The sequence below is a fragment of the Stegostoma tigrinum genome, chromosome 1 (genome assembly GCF_030684315.1).
Source record: "Stegostoma tigrinum isolate sSteTig4 chromosome 1, sSteTig4.hap1, whole genome shotgun sequence".
In the NCBI taxonomy this organism is placed as follows: Eukaryota; Metazoa; Chordata; class Chondrichthyes; order Orectolobiformes; family Stegostomatidae; genus Stegostoma; species Stegostoma tigrinum.
Genome location: NC_081354.1, coordinates 37,327,674 through 37,343,023, shown reverse-complemented (window position 1 = coordinate 37,343,023; position 15,350 = coordinate 37,327,674). Strand labels below are relative to the sequence as shown.

At 41.6% G+C, this 15,350-nt stretch overlaps 1 protein-coding gene across 1 annotated transcript in view; it reads left to right on the top strand.

Moving 5' to 3' along the window:
- Window positions 1-15,350, top strand: part of LOC132210683 (deleted in malignant brain tumors 1 protein-like) — a 36,561-nt gene that overhangs the window by 7,452 nt on the left and 13,759 nt on the right. The window contains exons 5-7 of the mRNA XM_059653103.1: window positions 5,385-5,455; window positions 6,758-7,072; window positions 8,160-8,480. Of these exons, the coding sequence (XP_059509086.1) occupies window positions 5,385-5,455; window positions 6,758-7,072; window positions 8,160-8,480 (707 nt within the window). The remainder of the gene's footprint in view (window positions 1-5,384; window positions 5,456-6,757; window positions 7,073-8,159; window positions 8,481-15,350) is intronic.

The window sequence follows — 15,350 nt, the reverse complement described above, 5'->3', positions numbered from 1 at the left end:
TGGAGGGCTGAAGGGCCTGTTCCTGGGCTGTAATTTTCTTTTTTCTTTGTAAGAATGAAAGATCTCTTTCCCATAAGGATGCTTGTGAACCAAATGGGTTTTTGTGACAATTGACATGGTCATTCTCTGTCCAGCTTATTTAAATAAATTCAAATTTAACCTCTGTTATGAAACAGTCACTCAGTATCCGCCTTTGAAGTAAGAACATTGGCTTTTGTATAATGATACCTTCAGACCTCTCAGGCATTTACAAGGCAGGGCAGCTCGACAGAGATGGAAGAGCTCATTTGCAGAGCAGCAGCCAGGGAAGATTGATTCTTCAGTCAGCATCTGTTAGGGGGGAGCAGTGCTGCATCCTCGCAAGTCCACTCCTCTGGGACGTGGCCATTGGCAGGCAAAAAATCCATTTCTGAAGAAGGGTCTAGGCCTGAAACATTAGCCTTCCTGCTCTTCTGATGCTGCTTGGCCTGCTGTGTTCATCCAGCTCTACACCTTGTTACCTCTTAACGTCTGTCAGAGTAGGATTCAAAGTATTGTTCCCGGAATATTAGCTGGAGTTCTGAATTTCTACTTTAGTGGCACTTAATTTGATTTGATTTATGATTGTCAAATGTATTGAGACACAATGAAAATTATTGTTTTGCGTGCTATTCAGGCAACTCATAGTTACCTAAGTACATTAGGGTGAAAGAACAGAGGGTATAATTTAGTGTTGCAGCTACAAAGAAAGTGCAGAGAAAGATCAAACTTCATATATAAGAGGTCTGTTCAAAAATCTGATAACAGCAGGCAAGAAACTGGCATTGAATCTGCTGGGGTTTTCAAAATTTTGTGTCTTCTGCCTGATGGAAGGGGGTGGAAGAGAGAGTTTCTGGGATGGGGAGGATCTTTGATTATGTTGGCTGCTTTCCTGAGATAGCATGAAGTATGGCGAAGTCAATCGATGCAAGGCTGGTTTTGTGACGGACTGGGTTGCGTTCAGAACATTGTAATTTTTTGTGTTCTTCGGCAGCATAGTTGCCATAAAAAGCTGTGATGCTTTTGGATAGGATGGTTTCTCTATGCTGCATCTACAAAATTGGTGGGAGCCACTGTAGACATGCTGAATTTCCTTAGCCTTCTGAGAAGTAGAGATGTCGGTGTGTTTTCTTGACGGATCGCGTCAATGTGGATTGATCAAGACACATTGTTGGTGATCTTTACTCCATGAAACTTTAATTTCTTGACCATTTCCCTTCATCACCATTGATATAGACAGGAATGTGTCCTCCACACCGCTTCCTGAAGTCAACGATCAGCTCTTTCGCTATGCTAACAATGAGAGTGAGTTTGTTGTCTTTGCACCAAGCTATTAAGCTCTTTACTCTTTCCTGTTCTCTGTCTTATTGTTATTTGAGATGAAACCCATTATGGTGGTGTTATCAGCAAAGGTGTAAATGGAGTTAGACAAAAATTTGCCCACAAAGTTGAGAATGTATAAGAAGTATAATAAGGGGCTGAGCACGCAGCCTTGCAGGGCTCTGGTGTTGAGGATTATTGCGGACGATGTGTTGTCACTCATCCTTACTGACTCTGGTCTGTCAATCTGTAAGTGTCGGATCCAGTGGTAGAGGGACCAGCAGAGTCCTAGGTCTCGGAGTTTGGAGATGAGTTTGGTTAGAATTATGGTGTTGACAGTGGAGTTAAAGTCAGTGAAGAGGAGTCTGATGTCAGTGTCCTTGTTATCCAAATGTTTCAGGGATTATTGACAGCTAGGGACTGGGTATCTGCTGCATACCTGGTAGAATGTCAGGCAAATTGTAGTGGATCGTGGCAGTCTGGGAGGCTGTAGTATATCTGTGCCATTATGAGCCTCTCAAAGCCACCGCTATACCTTTGTCTCCCATCACTTTTATTCACTTTATAAACACAATGCTGACCGTATTTGTAGTGATTGTAATGAGGTTAGCCAGGTGACCTCATAGAATATGAGTTCACTGATTGGGCTTTTAACCTGGGCCAATCAGGGAGCCTTGGTTAACAGGTATAAACAGGAGTCTCCGAGCTGGTTCTGAGGAAGCCAGACCAGTGTCAAGTACCATGCACGTGTAAATAAAAGGTGACCAGGTGACTGGCTCTCAGCCTCTCTAGAGTTATTTCACCATTGGTTTTGATTTTTATTCATCAACTTTCTTCCACTCACCCTTTTCTTTCTTTGGTCTGCTTCATTGAGGCTCAATTCAAGCACAAGGAGCAGCACCCAGTCTTCTGACTCTACATTTTGTAGCCTTTATACTCAATGTTGAGTTAACTTCTGCACCCTCTATGATTTCATGTTCCTTTGCTCATTTGTCATTTTCTCTCATTTTCTCTCTATTTCCTTTATTTTGTGTTCAGACAGCAGCAACTCAGGATCCTGCTATTCACACATCCTCTGAACACTTTTGTTTCTTTACTGCGCTGATGACCATTCACTTTGGCTTTTGCACTTGGCTTTTTATTTAATCTTTCCTGTCTTGTACTGTACCACATAACTTCTCTTTTGCTTTGCCCCCTCCCTCCTAATTCACATGCTTAAAATCAGCATCTTTCAAGGATACAATGAGTTAAATTTGAACTAATTTTCTGAGTTTATCAGTCAGTTAGGATTTGAGGACAAATGATGTTGCAGAATGATGATTTCTAACAAGAGTTTTAGATGGGATATAGTATTACCATTTGCACAGCAAAAACATAATAGTAATAATGAACACATATTTAGCAAGCTAGCAGCTTGGAGCTAGTAAGCTGAGCTGCTCTTTGTCTCTTTGTTTCTTCCATTCTTTGTGATCAAGGCTTCTCAACATCCTGAAACTCTTTGAGAGCATTTGAATGAAGGTATCTGACAATGTTATTGGTCTGGGTTCACTGAAGTAAAAACCTCACTCAGTCTCTTACTTCATACTCTTTCACGGGAAGATGCCTGGATGAAATGCCAAGGCCTTATGATCTTATAAAGATTTACTTTTAACTCAAAATACTATCAGTTATTGTGTTCTTTTTCAAAACTTTGGGTTAAACACCCTGTCTATGATGTCAATCTAACCTTCATTACTCTTGTATCTGCACAAGTATTTGACAAAATTCGTAACAATGTTGGAAATGAATTTGCCTTTAGTGATGAAGAGGACATGTTGCAAGGATAATAGAAAGCATCTGATGCCATTTGGGATTGAAATAACCCTCAGAGGTTGGTGGCCAATCACCAATCGCCCTTCATTTAAAAATGTATAGCTTTTGACTATGGCATTTATTGTGAGAGGACTTGAATATAAAAGCAGGGATGTACTACTGATGCTTTATAAGGCCCTGGTCAGGCCACATTTGAAGTGTTGTGTGCAGTTTTGGGCCGCATAGCTCAGGAAGGATGTACTGGCCCTGAAGTGGGTTCAGAGGAGGTTCGCGAGAATGGTCTCAGGAATGAAAAACTTTACACATGAGGAGTGTTTGAGGACTCTGGGATTATACTCATTGGAGTTAAGAAGGATGAGAGGGGATCTAATTGAAACTTACAGAATACTGAATGGCCTGGACAGAGTGGATGTTGGGAAGATGCTTCCATTGGTAGCAGAGACTAGGATCTGCGGGCACAGCCTTAGAGTGAAGGGAAGACCTTTTAGAATGGAGATAAGGAGAAACTTCTTCAGCCAGAGAGTGGTGAATCTATGGAATTCACTGCCACAGAAGACTGTGGAGGCCAGGTCGTTGAGTACATTTAAGACCAAGATAGATAGGCTCTTGATTATCAAGGGGATCAATGGTTTTGGGGAGAAAGTGGAAGAATGGAGGTTGAGGAATTTATCAGTCATGATTGACTGGTGGAGCAAACTCAATGGGCTGAATGGCCTAATTTCTGCTCCTATGTCTTCTGATCTTATTAACATTAACCTTTGAATGCCTTTCACCCACTTTCCCACTGGAAGCACCCAGCATGGGTTCATGATGGGTAGGTCATGTTTAATTAATTTGGTGGAATTCTTTGAGTACATTACATGCATGGTGGACAATGGGGAACCTGTGGATGTGGTGCATCTGGATTTCCAGAAGACATTGAACAAGGTGCCACACCAAAGGCTGCTACATAAGATAAAGTTCAATGGTATTACAGGAAATGTATTGGCATGGATAGAGGATTGGTTGACCAGTAGAAAGCAAAGAGTAGGGGTAAATGGGTGTTTTTCTGGTTGGTGGTCAGTGTCTACTGGCATGTCTCAGTGATCAGTGTTGGGACTGCAATTGTTTACAATTTACAAAGATGATTTGGAGTGTGTCAAAATTTGCAGATGACGTTAAGGTGAGTGGTAGAGCAAAGTGTACAGAAGACACTGAAAGTCTGCAGAGTGATATAGATGATCTAAATGAGTGGGCAAAGGTCTGGCAGATGGAGTATAATGTTGATAAATGTGAGGTCATCCATTTTGGTAGGAATAACAGGAAAATGGACTCTGTTTTAAATGGTATAACATTGCAGCTCGTTGCTGTGCAGAGGGACCTGGGTGTCCTTGTGCATGAATCACTAAAGGTAGGATTGCAGTTGCAGCAGGTAGATAAGAAGGCAAATGGAATTTTGTTTGCCATTGCTTAAGGGATGGAGTTTAAAAACAAGGAGGCTATGATGCAACTGTTTAGAGTTCTGGTGAGGCCACACCTGGAGTCCTGTGTGCAATTTTGGCCTCCTTACTTGAGAAGAGATGTACTAGCGCTGAAGTGGATGCAGAGGAGATCCACTCTGTTGATTCCAGAGTTGAGAGAGTTGGATTATGAGGACAGACTGAGTAGACTAGGATTATACTCAATGGAATTCAGAAGAATGAGGGGAGATCTTATAGAAACATACAAGATTATGAAGGGAATAGATAAAGTGGAGGCAGGGAGGTTGTTTCTGCTCGCAGGTGAAACTAGGACTAGAGGGCATCGCCTCAAACTAAAGTGAAGCAGATGTAGGACTGAGGTCAGGAGGAACTTCTTCACCCAAAGGGTTGTGAATCTGTGGAATTCACTGCCCAATGAAGTGGTTGAAGCTATCTCGCAGAATGTTTTTAGGGCAAGGCTGGATAAATTTTTGAACAGTGAAGGAATTAAGGATTATGGTGAGTGGGCGGGTAAGTGGAGCTGAGTCTCAAAGATCAGCCCTGACCTTATTAAATGGCGGGGCAGGCTTGATGGGCCAGATAGTCTACTCCTGCTCCTAGTTCTTATTGTCTTCTGCCTTTCACCCAAGTCAGGCATTCAGTGGGCATAATATCCTTCACATTCATCCTTTTATGTTGGCCAGGACTCCCTGATTGGACCAGATTAACAGCAACAATTCGCAAACTCGTTCACTTCTGAGGTCCAGCCGGCTGACCTCCTTCCAATCATTACAGAATTCCAATCACTATATTTGTGTGCTATTTTTCCTTATTGTGTAAAACAAAAGTTCTGGTTTTCACCACAAGTGAGTTGATGATATAGAAAAGAAATGTTCATTTGCGTGTAACAGCACTTCAGAGTTTGCTTTAACATGTGCTGGTTTTCAGAGCTAGGGGTCTTGTGCAACAATGGTATTGCCTCTGCTTTTGTGCCAGGAGGCCTGGGTTCAAGTTGCGCAGAGATTTGTAATAACATCTTCGAACAGTTTGATGAAAAGTGCTGAATTTCTCCAGAAAAGGAAGGTGGTTAGGAAAAAAGAGAGAGCAGATTGGACTTTGAATTAAAATATGAAATGCAAACAAACAGTCTGTGGAAGACAGTCTGACTCCTGCTTTGGTAAATGGGTGATCAGCAATGTGACATTACTACCTCATCTTTTCCTTATCCTGTCTTAAGCTGTCTTTCCTCGACTAGTGCCATCATCCCACCATTCCTCTATCAGTTAGTTACTGTTCTTGCACCTTATCAGACTTTGTACTACTTGTTACGTTTTCCAACCATGTTTTTATTAGTTCAAACTAGCCAACCTTGTCAAGGATTAGTGCTTCCTCTAGCCTCATTTCAATGACACTGAAACCGTAAGCAATTCCTACTAAAAAGGAACTTAAAGTACAGAGTATTCAACTAATAATCCAACTATTTCAAGATACATTTATATAAATCACATGTGTATTTACAGTTTTTAATCTTTTTTTTGTAGGCATTATTAACTCGAACTGTTCATTCTGTATTTCTCCAAAGATGCTCCCTGGCTTGCTGGTATTTTGCAGTATTTTCTAATTTTTTTTGTCAGTTTGACCATGATCCTATTGAATGACAGAGGAGACCGTAAGGATTATATATCCGACTGGTTCTTATGTTGCAATATCCGTCGTTACTCACCCAGATTTCTGTGACATCTATAATGAAGTTAGACGGGGTTCAGCTGAAAGTGGCACGTATAAACAATGCAAATTCGGAGCAGAAATAGGCTGTTTGGTTCCTCAAAACTTCTTCATACAAATGGTAAATGGAAGTCAGGAACTCAATCCCTAAAAAAGTTTTTGAAGCAGGGAGCATGGATGTTTCTAAAATAAGGTTGGTAGATTTTTGCTGAGTAAGGGTACGGAGGCAGGTCAACAATGTAAAGAAACAGATCAGTCATGATCTAATTGAATGGGAGAATATGCAGGAAGGACTGATATGCTTCCTAAGTTCTTAAATATTGCTTGTGCTAGTCATATTTAGAGGAGGCAACATTAACAGATGACTACGGTTGAGCTAATGATTCCAGTGGAAGCACAAGTAGTTGCAGAGAAGTCTAATTATGTTCCAATCTCTGTTCCAGGTCCGATACCTGTCCGGTTGGTGGATGGTTCCACCAAGTGTTCTGGGAGAGTTGAAGTCTACCGTAACTCCATCTGGGGAACCATCTGTGACAATGGCTGGGATTTAAATGCAGCAAGCGTGGTCTGCAGTGTGTTGAACTGTGGGAAGTCCTTGTCGGCAACAAGAAGGGCTTACTATAGAGAAGGGAACGGGGTCATCTTGTTGGATAATGTGAGTTGTAATGGGGCGGAGCCTGCCCTCTATCAATGCTCTGCCCACACAAAGGTGGGATATAACTGCACACACAAGGAGGATGCTGGTGTCATCTGCTCAGGTGAGCAAAACAGGTTACCGTTCCTACGTATGTTAAGTTCTCAAACTGAATTCAAAATCTAGCTTATTGGTTTTCTAGCCTAGCCTCCTATTTGTTTCTATGCCCAGGCCTCTGCACTACCAGTCCAGACCTCATGATTACTAAAACAAGCCTGAGGGTTACTAGTCAGGACACTGCATTTCCTAGCCAGGCCTCTGGCTTACTGCTCTGGACTATCGGTTCCCAATCGAGCCGCCTTAGTCATTAGTACAGGCCTTTGGTTTATTAATCCATACTCTGGATTACAAAATCAAATCTCTGGGTTACTAGTTGGGTTGAATGGATACAGTATGCTTCAAAATCTCTGGTGAGTTTATTTAAAACTGAACTAGCACAGACATTACAGAGTAATCTCTCGTCATTGTCTATGTCTGGGATGCTGTTATACAGCGTGTCTAGGACCTCTGGTCGCATGATGCCATCCCAGTACAGGCTCATCTACATGTTAAATGGACATCACTTTTAAAGATTTAATACTCTAAACATTTCCTTTCCCCACAAAATAACTGTTAAATGCTACAAGTGAATGTGGATGAACATTGCATATCAGCAAAATTACTTGTAAATAGATAGGGATTGTAAAATTTTCATACAGAGATAATGATTGTACAGCAGCTGAAGTGTACCTAAATTGTAATTGTGATTTGATAACTCTTCTGGATCATTTTGTGATGTAATTTTCTTGATGTATCTTTGACTGTTAACTGCAGCTGATTTATCGGTGCGTTGCCAATGTATTGGATGGTTTTTGTCCCAGTGTTCCACCACACTGTTTATCCTTAGTTATAAGGATGACACAGATGCATTACTTGGATTTTGTTTATGAAAGATAAATTATGGACCTATTTACAACTAATCGAGTACTGATAATACAGCATTATCTCTAGCCACCATCCAGGGTTGTACAGAATGGATGAGGTCTGTAGTTATATGTTGCAGATAGAAGTATGCAAACTGGGAGTCTGACACCCAGGCGATGATATCCATTGAATGACTCTAATTATAGCTTATCCCAAACATGTTTAACCATGTTCCATCTGCATTTCAGGTCCAATACCTGTACGACTGGTGAATGGTACCGACATGTGTTCTGGCAGAGTTGAGATCTATCGTCACTCTTTCTGGGGAACTATCTGTGACAATCACTGGGATATAAATGCCTCAAAGGTGGTCTGCAGGATGTTGAACTGTGGGAGGGCTCTGTCTGCACCAAGAGATGTCTATGGAGAGGGCACTGGAATCATCTGGTTAGATGATGTAAGGTGTAATGGGACAGAGCCTACCCTCGAACAGTGTTCTGTCAATCCACAAGTGAGAAATAACTGCACACATAGTCAGGATGCTGGAGTTGCGTGCTCAGGTGAGCAGAGTGACTTGTTTGGTGATTGGGTTTTAATCTGCTCCTTGTGTACATTTTACGTGTTCTTATTTCAACTTAGAATTTTGTGTATGCTGTCAAAATGTTGTCTCTGTAACAATGAAGAAGATGAATGTAAACTAGATTACCATTTTGCTGAATACCTCCATCCAATTTGTAAGTGTGCCTTTGATCTTCCTGTTATCTGCCATATTAATTCTTCCCTTTGCCTCGACTTTCTCCTTTCTGTTCTTACATTGCCACTGTGTTCCAGTGAAGCACAATGGAAGCTCAAGAAACAGTATTGCATTTTTTGACTCAGCATTCTACAGTCTTCTGGACTCAACACTGAGTTCAATCATATTAGATCTACCTTTTGTTTCAGTTTTTTGTTCTCATTTGGTGTTTTCTCTCACGTTCAATTTTCAGATGGCTGCTATTGATCATATTATAATGTACATTTCTTTTAGACATATTGTTTATTTATCACCAAGAAAAGACACATGTTGTCGAAGCTTTTTGTTTTGCAGTCATCAAGACATTTGCAACAAACCACAAATAAAATAAAACCACTTTTCTATAATACATGAGAAGATGCTGATTGTTTAGAAAGTGAATTCTGATTGGGAGACAGGTGGCCATTGAGAATGCACCTGTTAGATGGTGACTTACAATTAACTGTTAAGCTGCTTCTAAATTTAAACCAGTTAGGTTGACTTTGATTAGAAAAAACATTTCCCGAGAAATGAACCAGAAAATGGCTGATACTTGTTTTGTTGAGTTGCAACAAACACAGTGTATTAAATTCACCTTCTACTGGCAACAAACAGGGTCCCATATCTCAATATATGTAACTTTGATTCCACGCAAGTGGGCCACACTCCATGCCCAACTGGAATCCAAAACTGTTTGTCAGTATAATTGTTAGAACACTGAGGATTATTTAGCAAATAACATCCAATTACAGAAGTAGATCTAATGCTGAACAGTGTTTTAAAGTTTTGAACCAATGACTAGTTGGGTGCTGTCAGTTCCATACTTGCCGTAAAAAGCTGAAAGGTTATGCTTTGTTATATGATCTACCAGTCTTTGGAACGTAGAACCACCTTAGCTAGTGTCACACCTGCACTGAAATTCAACTATGACATTACTCAGTGCATGATGGACACACATCTTTTTGGCATGATGTCAGCATCCTATGAGTGGTACTAATATTCTCCCATTCAATTAGATTGTTCAAATATTTAATATACCTTACTCTTCCAGGAGTTTGTGCAATTTATAGCAAGAAAGGAAGTGATCAAGATAGCTGTTATCCTGCAAGGTGGCTTTGATGCACCTTATTTCAGCATCAAGCTTGCATGGTGAACAAATGACTTGGGTTATATTTAAAATATTGCTGATAATCTTCCGGTGCATGAAACTGTTGGAATCCCAATCCATCCACTGACCACCGAAGTAAGCTCGGGTTAAGGTTAAGTTTGTGGTAGGGAATGCTTGGCCAATTTTTCAACTAGGATGTTAAGGAAATGTAGGTTGTCAGACTGCCTTATTTAATTTGAGTTTGAGATGGTGCCCATTAAAAAACATACAGAAATTTTTACTTTCAGTCGCAGATTCAAACCTTATAGCAAACATATCACCTACAAATTTGAAGAATGCAATGGCTAGGAGATTAGATGCAATTCCATCAAAGAAATGTTGCCCATGGAACACAAAAAAGATGTTGCTGAGAGCTGGGCCTATTGGGAATCTAATGATCCCTTTTGGGCATATATTGTGTCATTAAAACTGAACTCAACTGTGCTTGCTGTTGAGTTCAAAATGTCAATAAATATTGATTGTCACAACAGTAGCAGGTCTAGATTGCCATGATGTTGTGCTGCAGGGCAGATGTCTATAGCTTCTCTGAATATTACATTAGTGAATAGGTCAGTGTAGTGATGGGACCAGGTTGGCCTGTTAACTATGAGGTCCTTGATTGAGGTTGTTAATTTTGGCCAATCAGGAAAGCCTTGGCTGACCAATATAACCAGAAGATTAGAATCTCCTCAGTTGAGGATTGACTCAACTCTGAACTGGTGAGCCACAGCCTGTATACTGTGCAGTAGTAAATAAAAGTTGACTTGACAGGACCCAGTCTCTATGCAGTTATTTCAGTGGTGACAGGTGAAAACAGGACACACCTGAAGAACATTTGCTTGCAACTGTCATCTTGAACTTGGGTGAAGCACTTCTGGCCTTACGCCTCTATTTGGGAAGCTTGGCTTATTTGACACTGCTGTCAAAGACGGGGCTGAGTTTGTCAAGAGAATGTGACATCTTTTCTGGGTAAGTGACATTGGGGCGGATGAAAAGCAATGAATAATCCTGCTGACTGCTTGTGGACTCTCAGCATTTTTGGTTATAAGGGGCTTAATTTTCCCAGAGGTGCAAGTTGCTAAAAACCTCCAAGAGTTGAGAGTTGGTTAAGGAATATTATGACCCCAAACCTCTTCTCTGATCCTGAGAGGCTATTAGTTTTATTTGGCTGTTAGTGACCGGGAGAATCTGTATCTGGATTTTGATGAGATTACAACTACCAGCAGAGATATGTGACTTTGGGTTAATCCTGAATGAAATGCTGAGAGACCGTTTTGTATGTGGGATTAACAATGGAACCATACAGAAGTGCCTACTAGCTGAAACCCAACTGGACTTCAAACCGGCACTGCAGCTGGCCTCATTACAAAATGTGGCAAATGGAACATGGGAACCACAAAGAATCCGAATGGAAGTGGATGCCCTCACCTGCCCAACTGAGCTTGGGGAACACCACGTGAGTGCATAGGCAATTGCAGGGCCTCATGCAACACGTCCTCAACAGAGGTACCCTAGGCCAACCCACAGCAGAACCCCACAACAAAGCTGAGCCTTGGCCAAGTTGCTAATCAGTTCTCCTGGATCTGGGATGGCAAGACATTATAGTTGCTGCTGGTATGTGGACTTGAGACAGCAAAAGTGACCTACACGGCCTGACTTCAATCGGAAAACTTGGAGGCTGGTACCCAGGAGAGTATACACTATGAAAAATTCTCCTATGGGTGGGTCGAAACAATTAAATTGCTTAGCGACACCCAAATTGGGGTCAATTAAAATTAATGTTTGGTTAAATGGTCACCCTTTTATCAGCGCAGCTGTCTGTGGTTGCAGGATCTGTCTTCAACAAGACTCGCAAGGGACTCCAACTTCTGAACTTGTGTAAGACCTCAGTCGAGCCATGTCTACCTGCATTGTGACTGGATGCGGCGTCCCAGAAGTACGCTACAATTAACACTCACGGGTTTATATCAAAATATAAGATTGCCATTTGGGGTATCATCAGCTTGTGCCCTGTTCTAGCAGACCATGGAAAACATTTTTCAAGGAGCTGACCCAGGTTGCCACTTATCTAGATGATGTACCAATAACGGGGAAGACTCCAGCAAAAAGCACTTGGAGAATTTGGACATAGTGCTTAAACATCTCTCCCAGGCAGGCATACATCTTAGACAGGAAAGATGTGTTCCTACTTGGGTTACAGAGCCGACAAAATGGGTTGTACGCATTGAAAGAGAAAGTGAGGGTGAGTAAAGGAGCCCTGGCTCCCATATCTGTACCAGAGCTTAGGGCTTACCTTGGATTCGTGAATTATTACAGAAAATCCATACATAACGTGGCCTCTATCTTGGCACCTTTAAACGTGCTATTGTAAAAGGGTCAGCCTTGGAAATGGTTGAGAAGCCAAGAAGTAGCCTTTAGGGAAGTAAACAAGCAGCTACCATTATCTAAGGTGTTGGCCCACTATGATCCAAAGCAAGAAGTAGTGATGACATACGATGCCTCCAAATATGGTATCGGGTACTGTTGGCTCACTGGTGGCCCAACAGAGAGGAATGCTCGATAGCATACACTTCCCAGACTTTGCTTGATGCTGAACACAAGTATGTCCAGATAGAGAAGGAAGGTTTGGCTGTCATATTTGGTGTGAGGAAGTTCTACCAGTACTTTTTCAGATGGGAGATTGTCTTTGTCGCGGATCACAGACCTCTGCTGGGGTTACTGGAGGAAGATGAGGCAATACCGTCCATAGCGTCTGGTAGAATTCATCATTGGATCCTTATTCTCAGTGCATACAAGTTAGAACACCACCCAGAAAGCCAAGTGGCTAATGCAGATGCCTTGATCCACCTCCCACTGAAATCTCCACTAGTGGTGCCTCTCCTGAAACAGTCCACTTTGATTTTAAACCTCCTGGATGCTCTGCACGTCACCATGGACAATATCAAACTATGGTCACAAAAAGATCCTATCCTAGCAAAACTGAAACAGCTGTTGGTAATGGGGGAAATAGAGCTGCCATTGTAATCTTTCTGGACCTGATGTTACTAGATCACTGTAGAGGATGGCATATTACGGTGGGGAGCAAGGGTGTTTGTCCACAGTAAAGGTCATTGCCAGATACTGGCCAAACTCCACCAGGGTCATCCAGGACTTTCCAAGTTGAATATACTAGCAAAAAGCTACCAGCAAAAGACCAGGGCGACATCATTCTCAGACTTACTGAGTAATGGAAGTAGTAATTGGCACCAGGTTGGCCTAATTAACTATGCAGTTCTTGATTGGAGTAATTAATCTGTGCCAATCGGGAAAGCCTAGGATGACCAATATAACTAGGAGACTAAAATCTCTTTGTTTGAAGACCGACTCCAAGGATGCCGGTCATAGTCAGTGTACTGTGCAGGAGTAAATAAAGGATGACTTAGTGATGAGGCCTGGCTTTTGTGCAGTTATTTCAATTAACAATGTCAAATGAGCACATAGGCTTTGCATTGTTATTGGTATACAAGCCCTGTGTGGTCGTTTGCAAACTTCACGAGGCATTTTAAAAAAAACTTGCCGTATATACTGGTTTGCATTCTTAAGAATATAAGAACTGTGAGCAGGAGTAGGCAATTCAGACCCTTGAACCTGCTCTGTCATTTAATACAGTCATATCTGACCTCATCTCGGCTTCAATCATTATCTCTGATACCTTTTCTGTCCACCCTGTTTAACCTTTTAACCTGTTACTAACCAAATATCTGTCAGTTTCCTCCTCAGGTTTAGCCAGTGTTTCAGCATCCACTGTACAGATTCTGACCCTTTGAGAGAAGCAATTTCTCCTCATCCCTGATTTAAATTTGCCACCCTTTAGCCAAACACCATGACCTCCCATTCTAGATTGCCCCCTCTACATCTACTTTGACAATCCCCTTTAGCATCTTGTTTAGCTCAATTAGATTTTGTCTCATTCTTCTAAACCCTGGCGAGTATAAACCTAAACTACTCAATCTCTTCTCATAAGACAAGCCTTTTATCTCTGGAATTAGTCAAGAGAAACTTCTGTGAACTGCCTCCAATGCAATTACATCCTTCCTCAACTAAAGGGACTAAAATTGGATGCAGTCTCAGCAAAGGTTTGTAGAGTTGCAGCAAAACTTCCATTCTATTATATGCCATTCACTTCCATTTGTTTGGAATTTGCCAAGATTCCTTTTGCCTTGATTATTATCTGCTGTACCTACATACTAACCTTCTGCAACTCATGCATGGTGACTCCCAGATCCCTCTGCACCAAAGCATTTTTGGGTTTCCCCCATTCAGGTAACAGGTTGTCTTTTTATTCTGCCAATCTAAATTGGAATCTGGATGTTCTACATCTACAAGACCTCCGCTACCCACTTTGCTTATTTATATCTATCTGGTCAGCTCATGTTGTGTAGAACTGGTCATGGGGTATGAAGGAAGTTCACTTTCCTAAGTCTTGGGCAGCATATACATATAGACATGTAATGTGCCACAAGGATGAATTCTACAATGCAAAACATCCACAGCCTTGATACTCTTTGACAAACCCAACAAGTATCATTGGGATTTCCGTTAATCAGGCGAATTTCTAATTGGTAATAGAGAAAAGGGAGATAAACTAAATGAATACGTTGCATCTGTTTTGACTGGGGAATATACAAGAAATCTATAGAGAAAAGTGACAAAGAAGAATGGGGAGTTGAAAGAAATTAGTATTGGTACATAGTTTGTGCCGAAAAAATTAATAGGGCTGAAATTTGATAAGTCCCTGGGACCTGATCGCTTACATCTGAGAGTGTTAAAGGAGGTGGCTATAGAGATATTCAATGCATGGTGACCATCTTCCAACATTCTAAAGATGGTGGAATGATTTCTGTTGTTTGGAAATTTGCAAATGTCACCCCATTATGAGATAAAGGAGCCAGAAAGATGAGAGAGATGACCGAGACTAACAGACATGTCAGTGTTACATCATTTGTCGTGAAAAAGAATCGTGGGGATGTACGGCATGGGAACAGACCCTTCAGTCCAACTTGTCCGTGCTGATCAGATTACTTTTTAAAATTCATTTGTGGGATATGGGCATTGCTGGCTGGCCAGCATTTATTGCCCATCCCTAGTTGCCCTTGAGATGGTGATGGTAAGCTGCCTTGAACCATTGCAGTCCACCAGCTGTAGGTTGACACACAACGCCATGAGGGAGGGAATTCCAAAATTTTGACCCAGCAACTGTGAAGGAACGGTGATATATTTCCAAGTCAGGGCGGTGAATAGTTTGGCAGGGAACTTGGAGGTGGTGATGTTCCCATCTGTCTGTTGTCTGTGTCCTTCTAGTTAGAAACGATAGTGGGGTTGGAAGGTGCTGTCTGAGGATCCTTTGTGAATTTCTGCAGTGCATCTTGTAGATAGTGTGCACTGCTGCTACTAAGTGTCGGTGGTGGAGGGACTGGATACTTGTGCATGTAGGGTCAATCAAGCAAGCTGCTTTGTCCTGGATGGTGTCAAGCTTCGTGA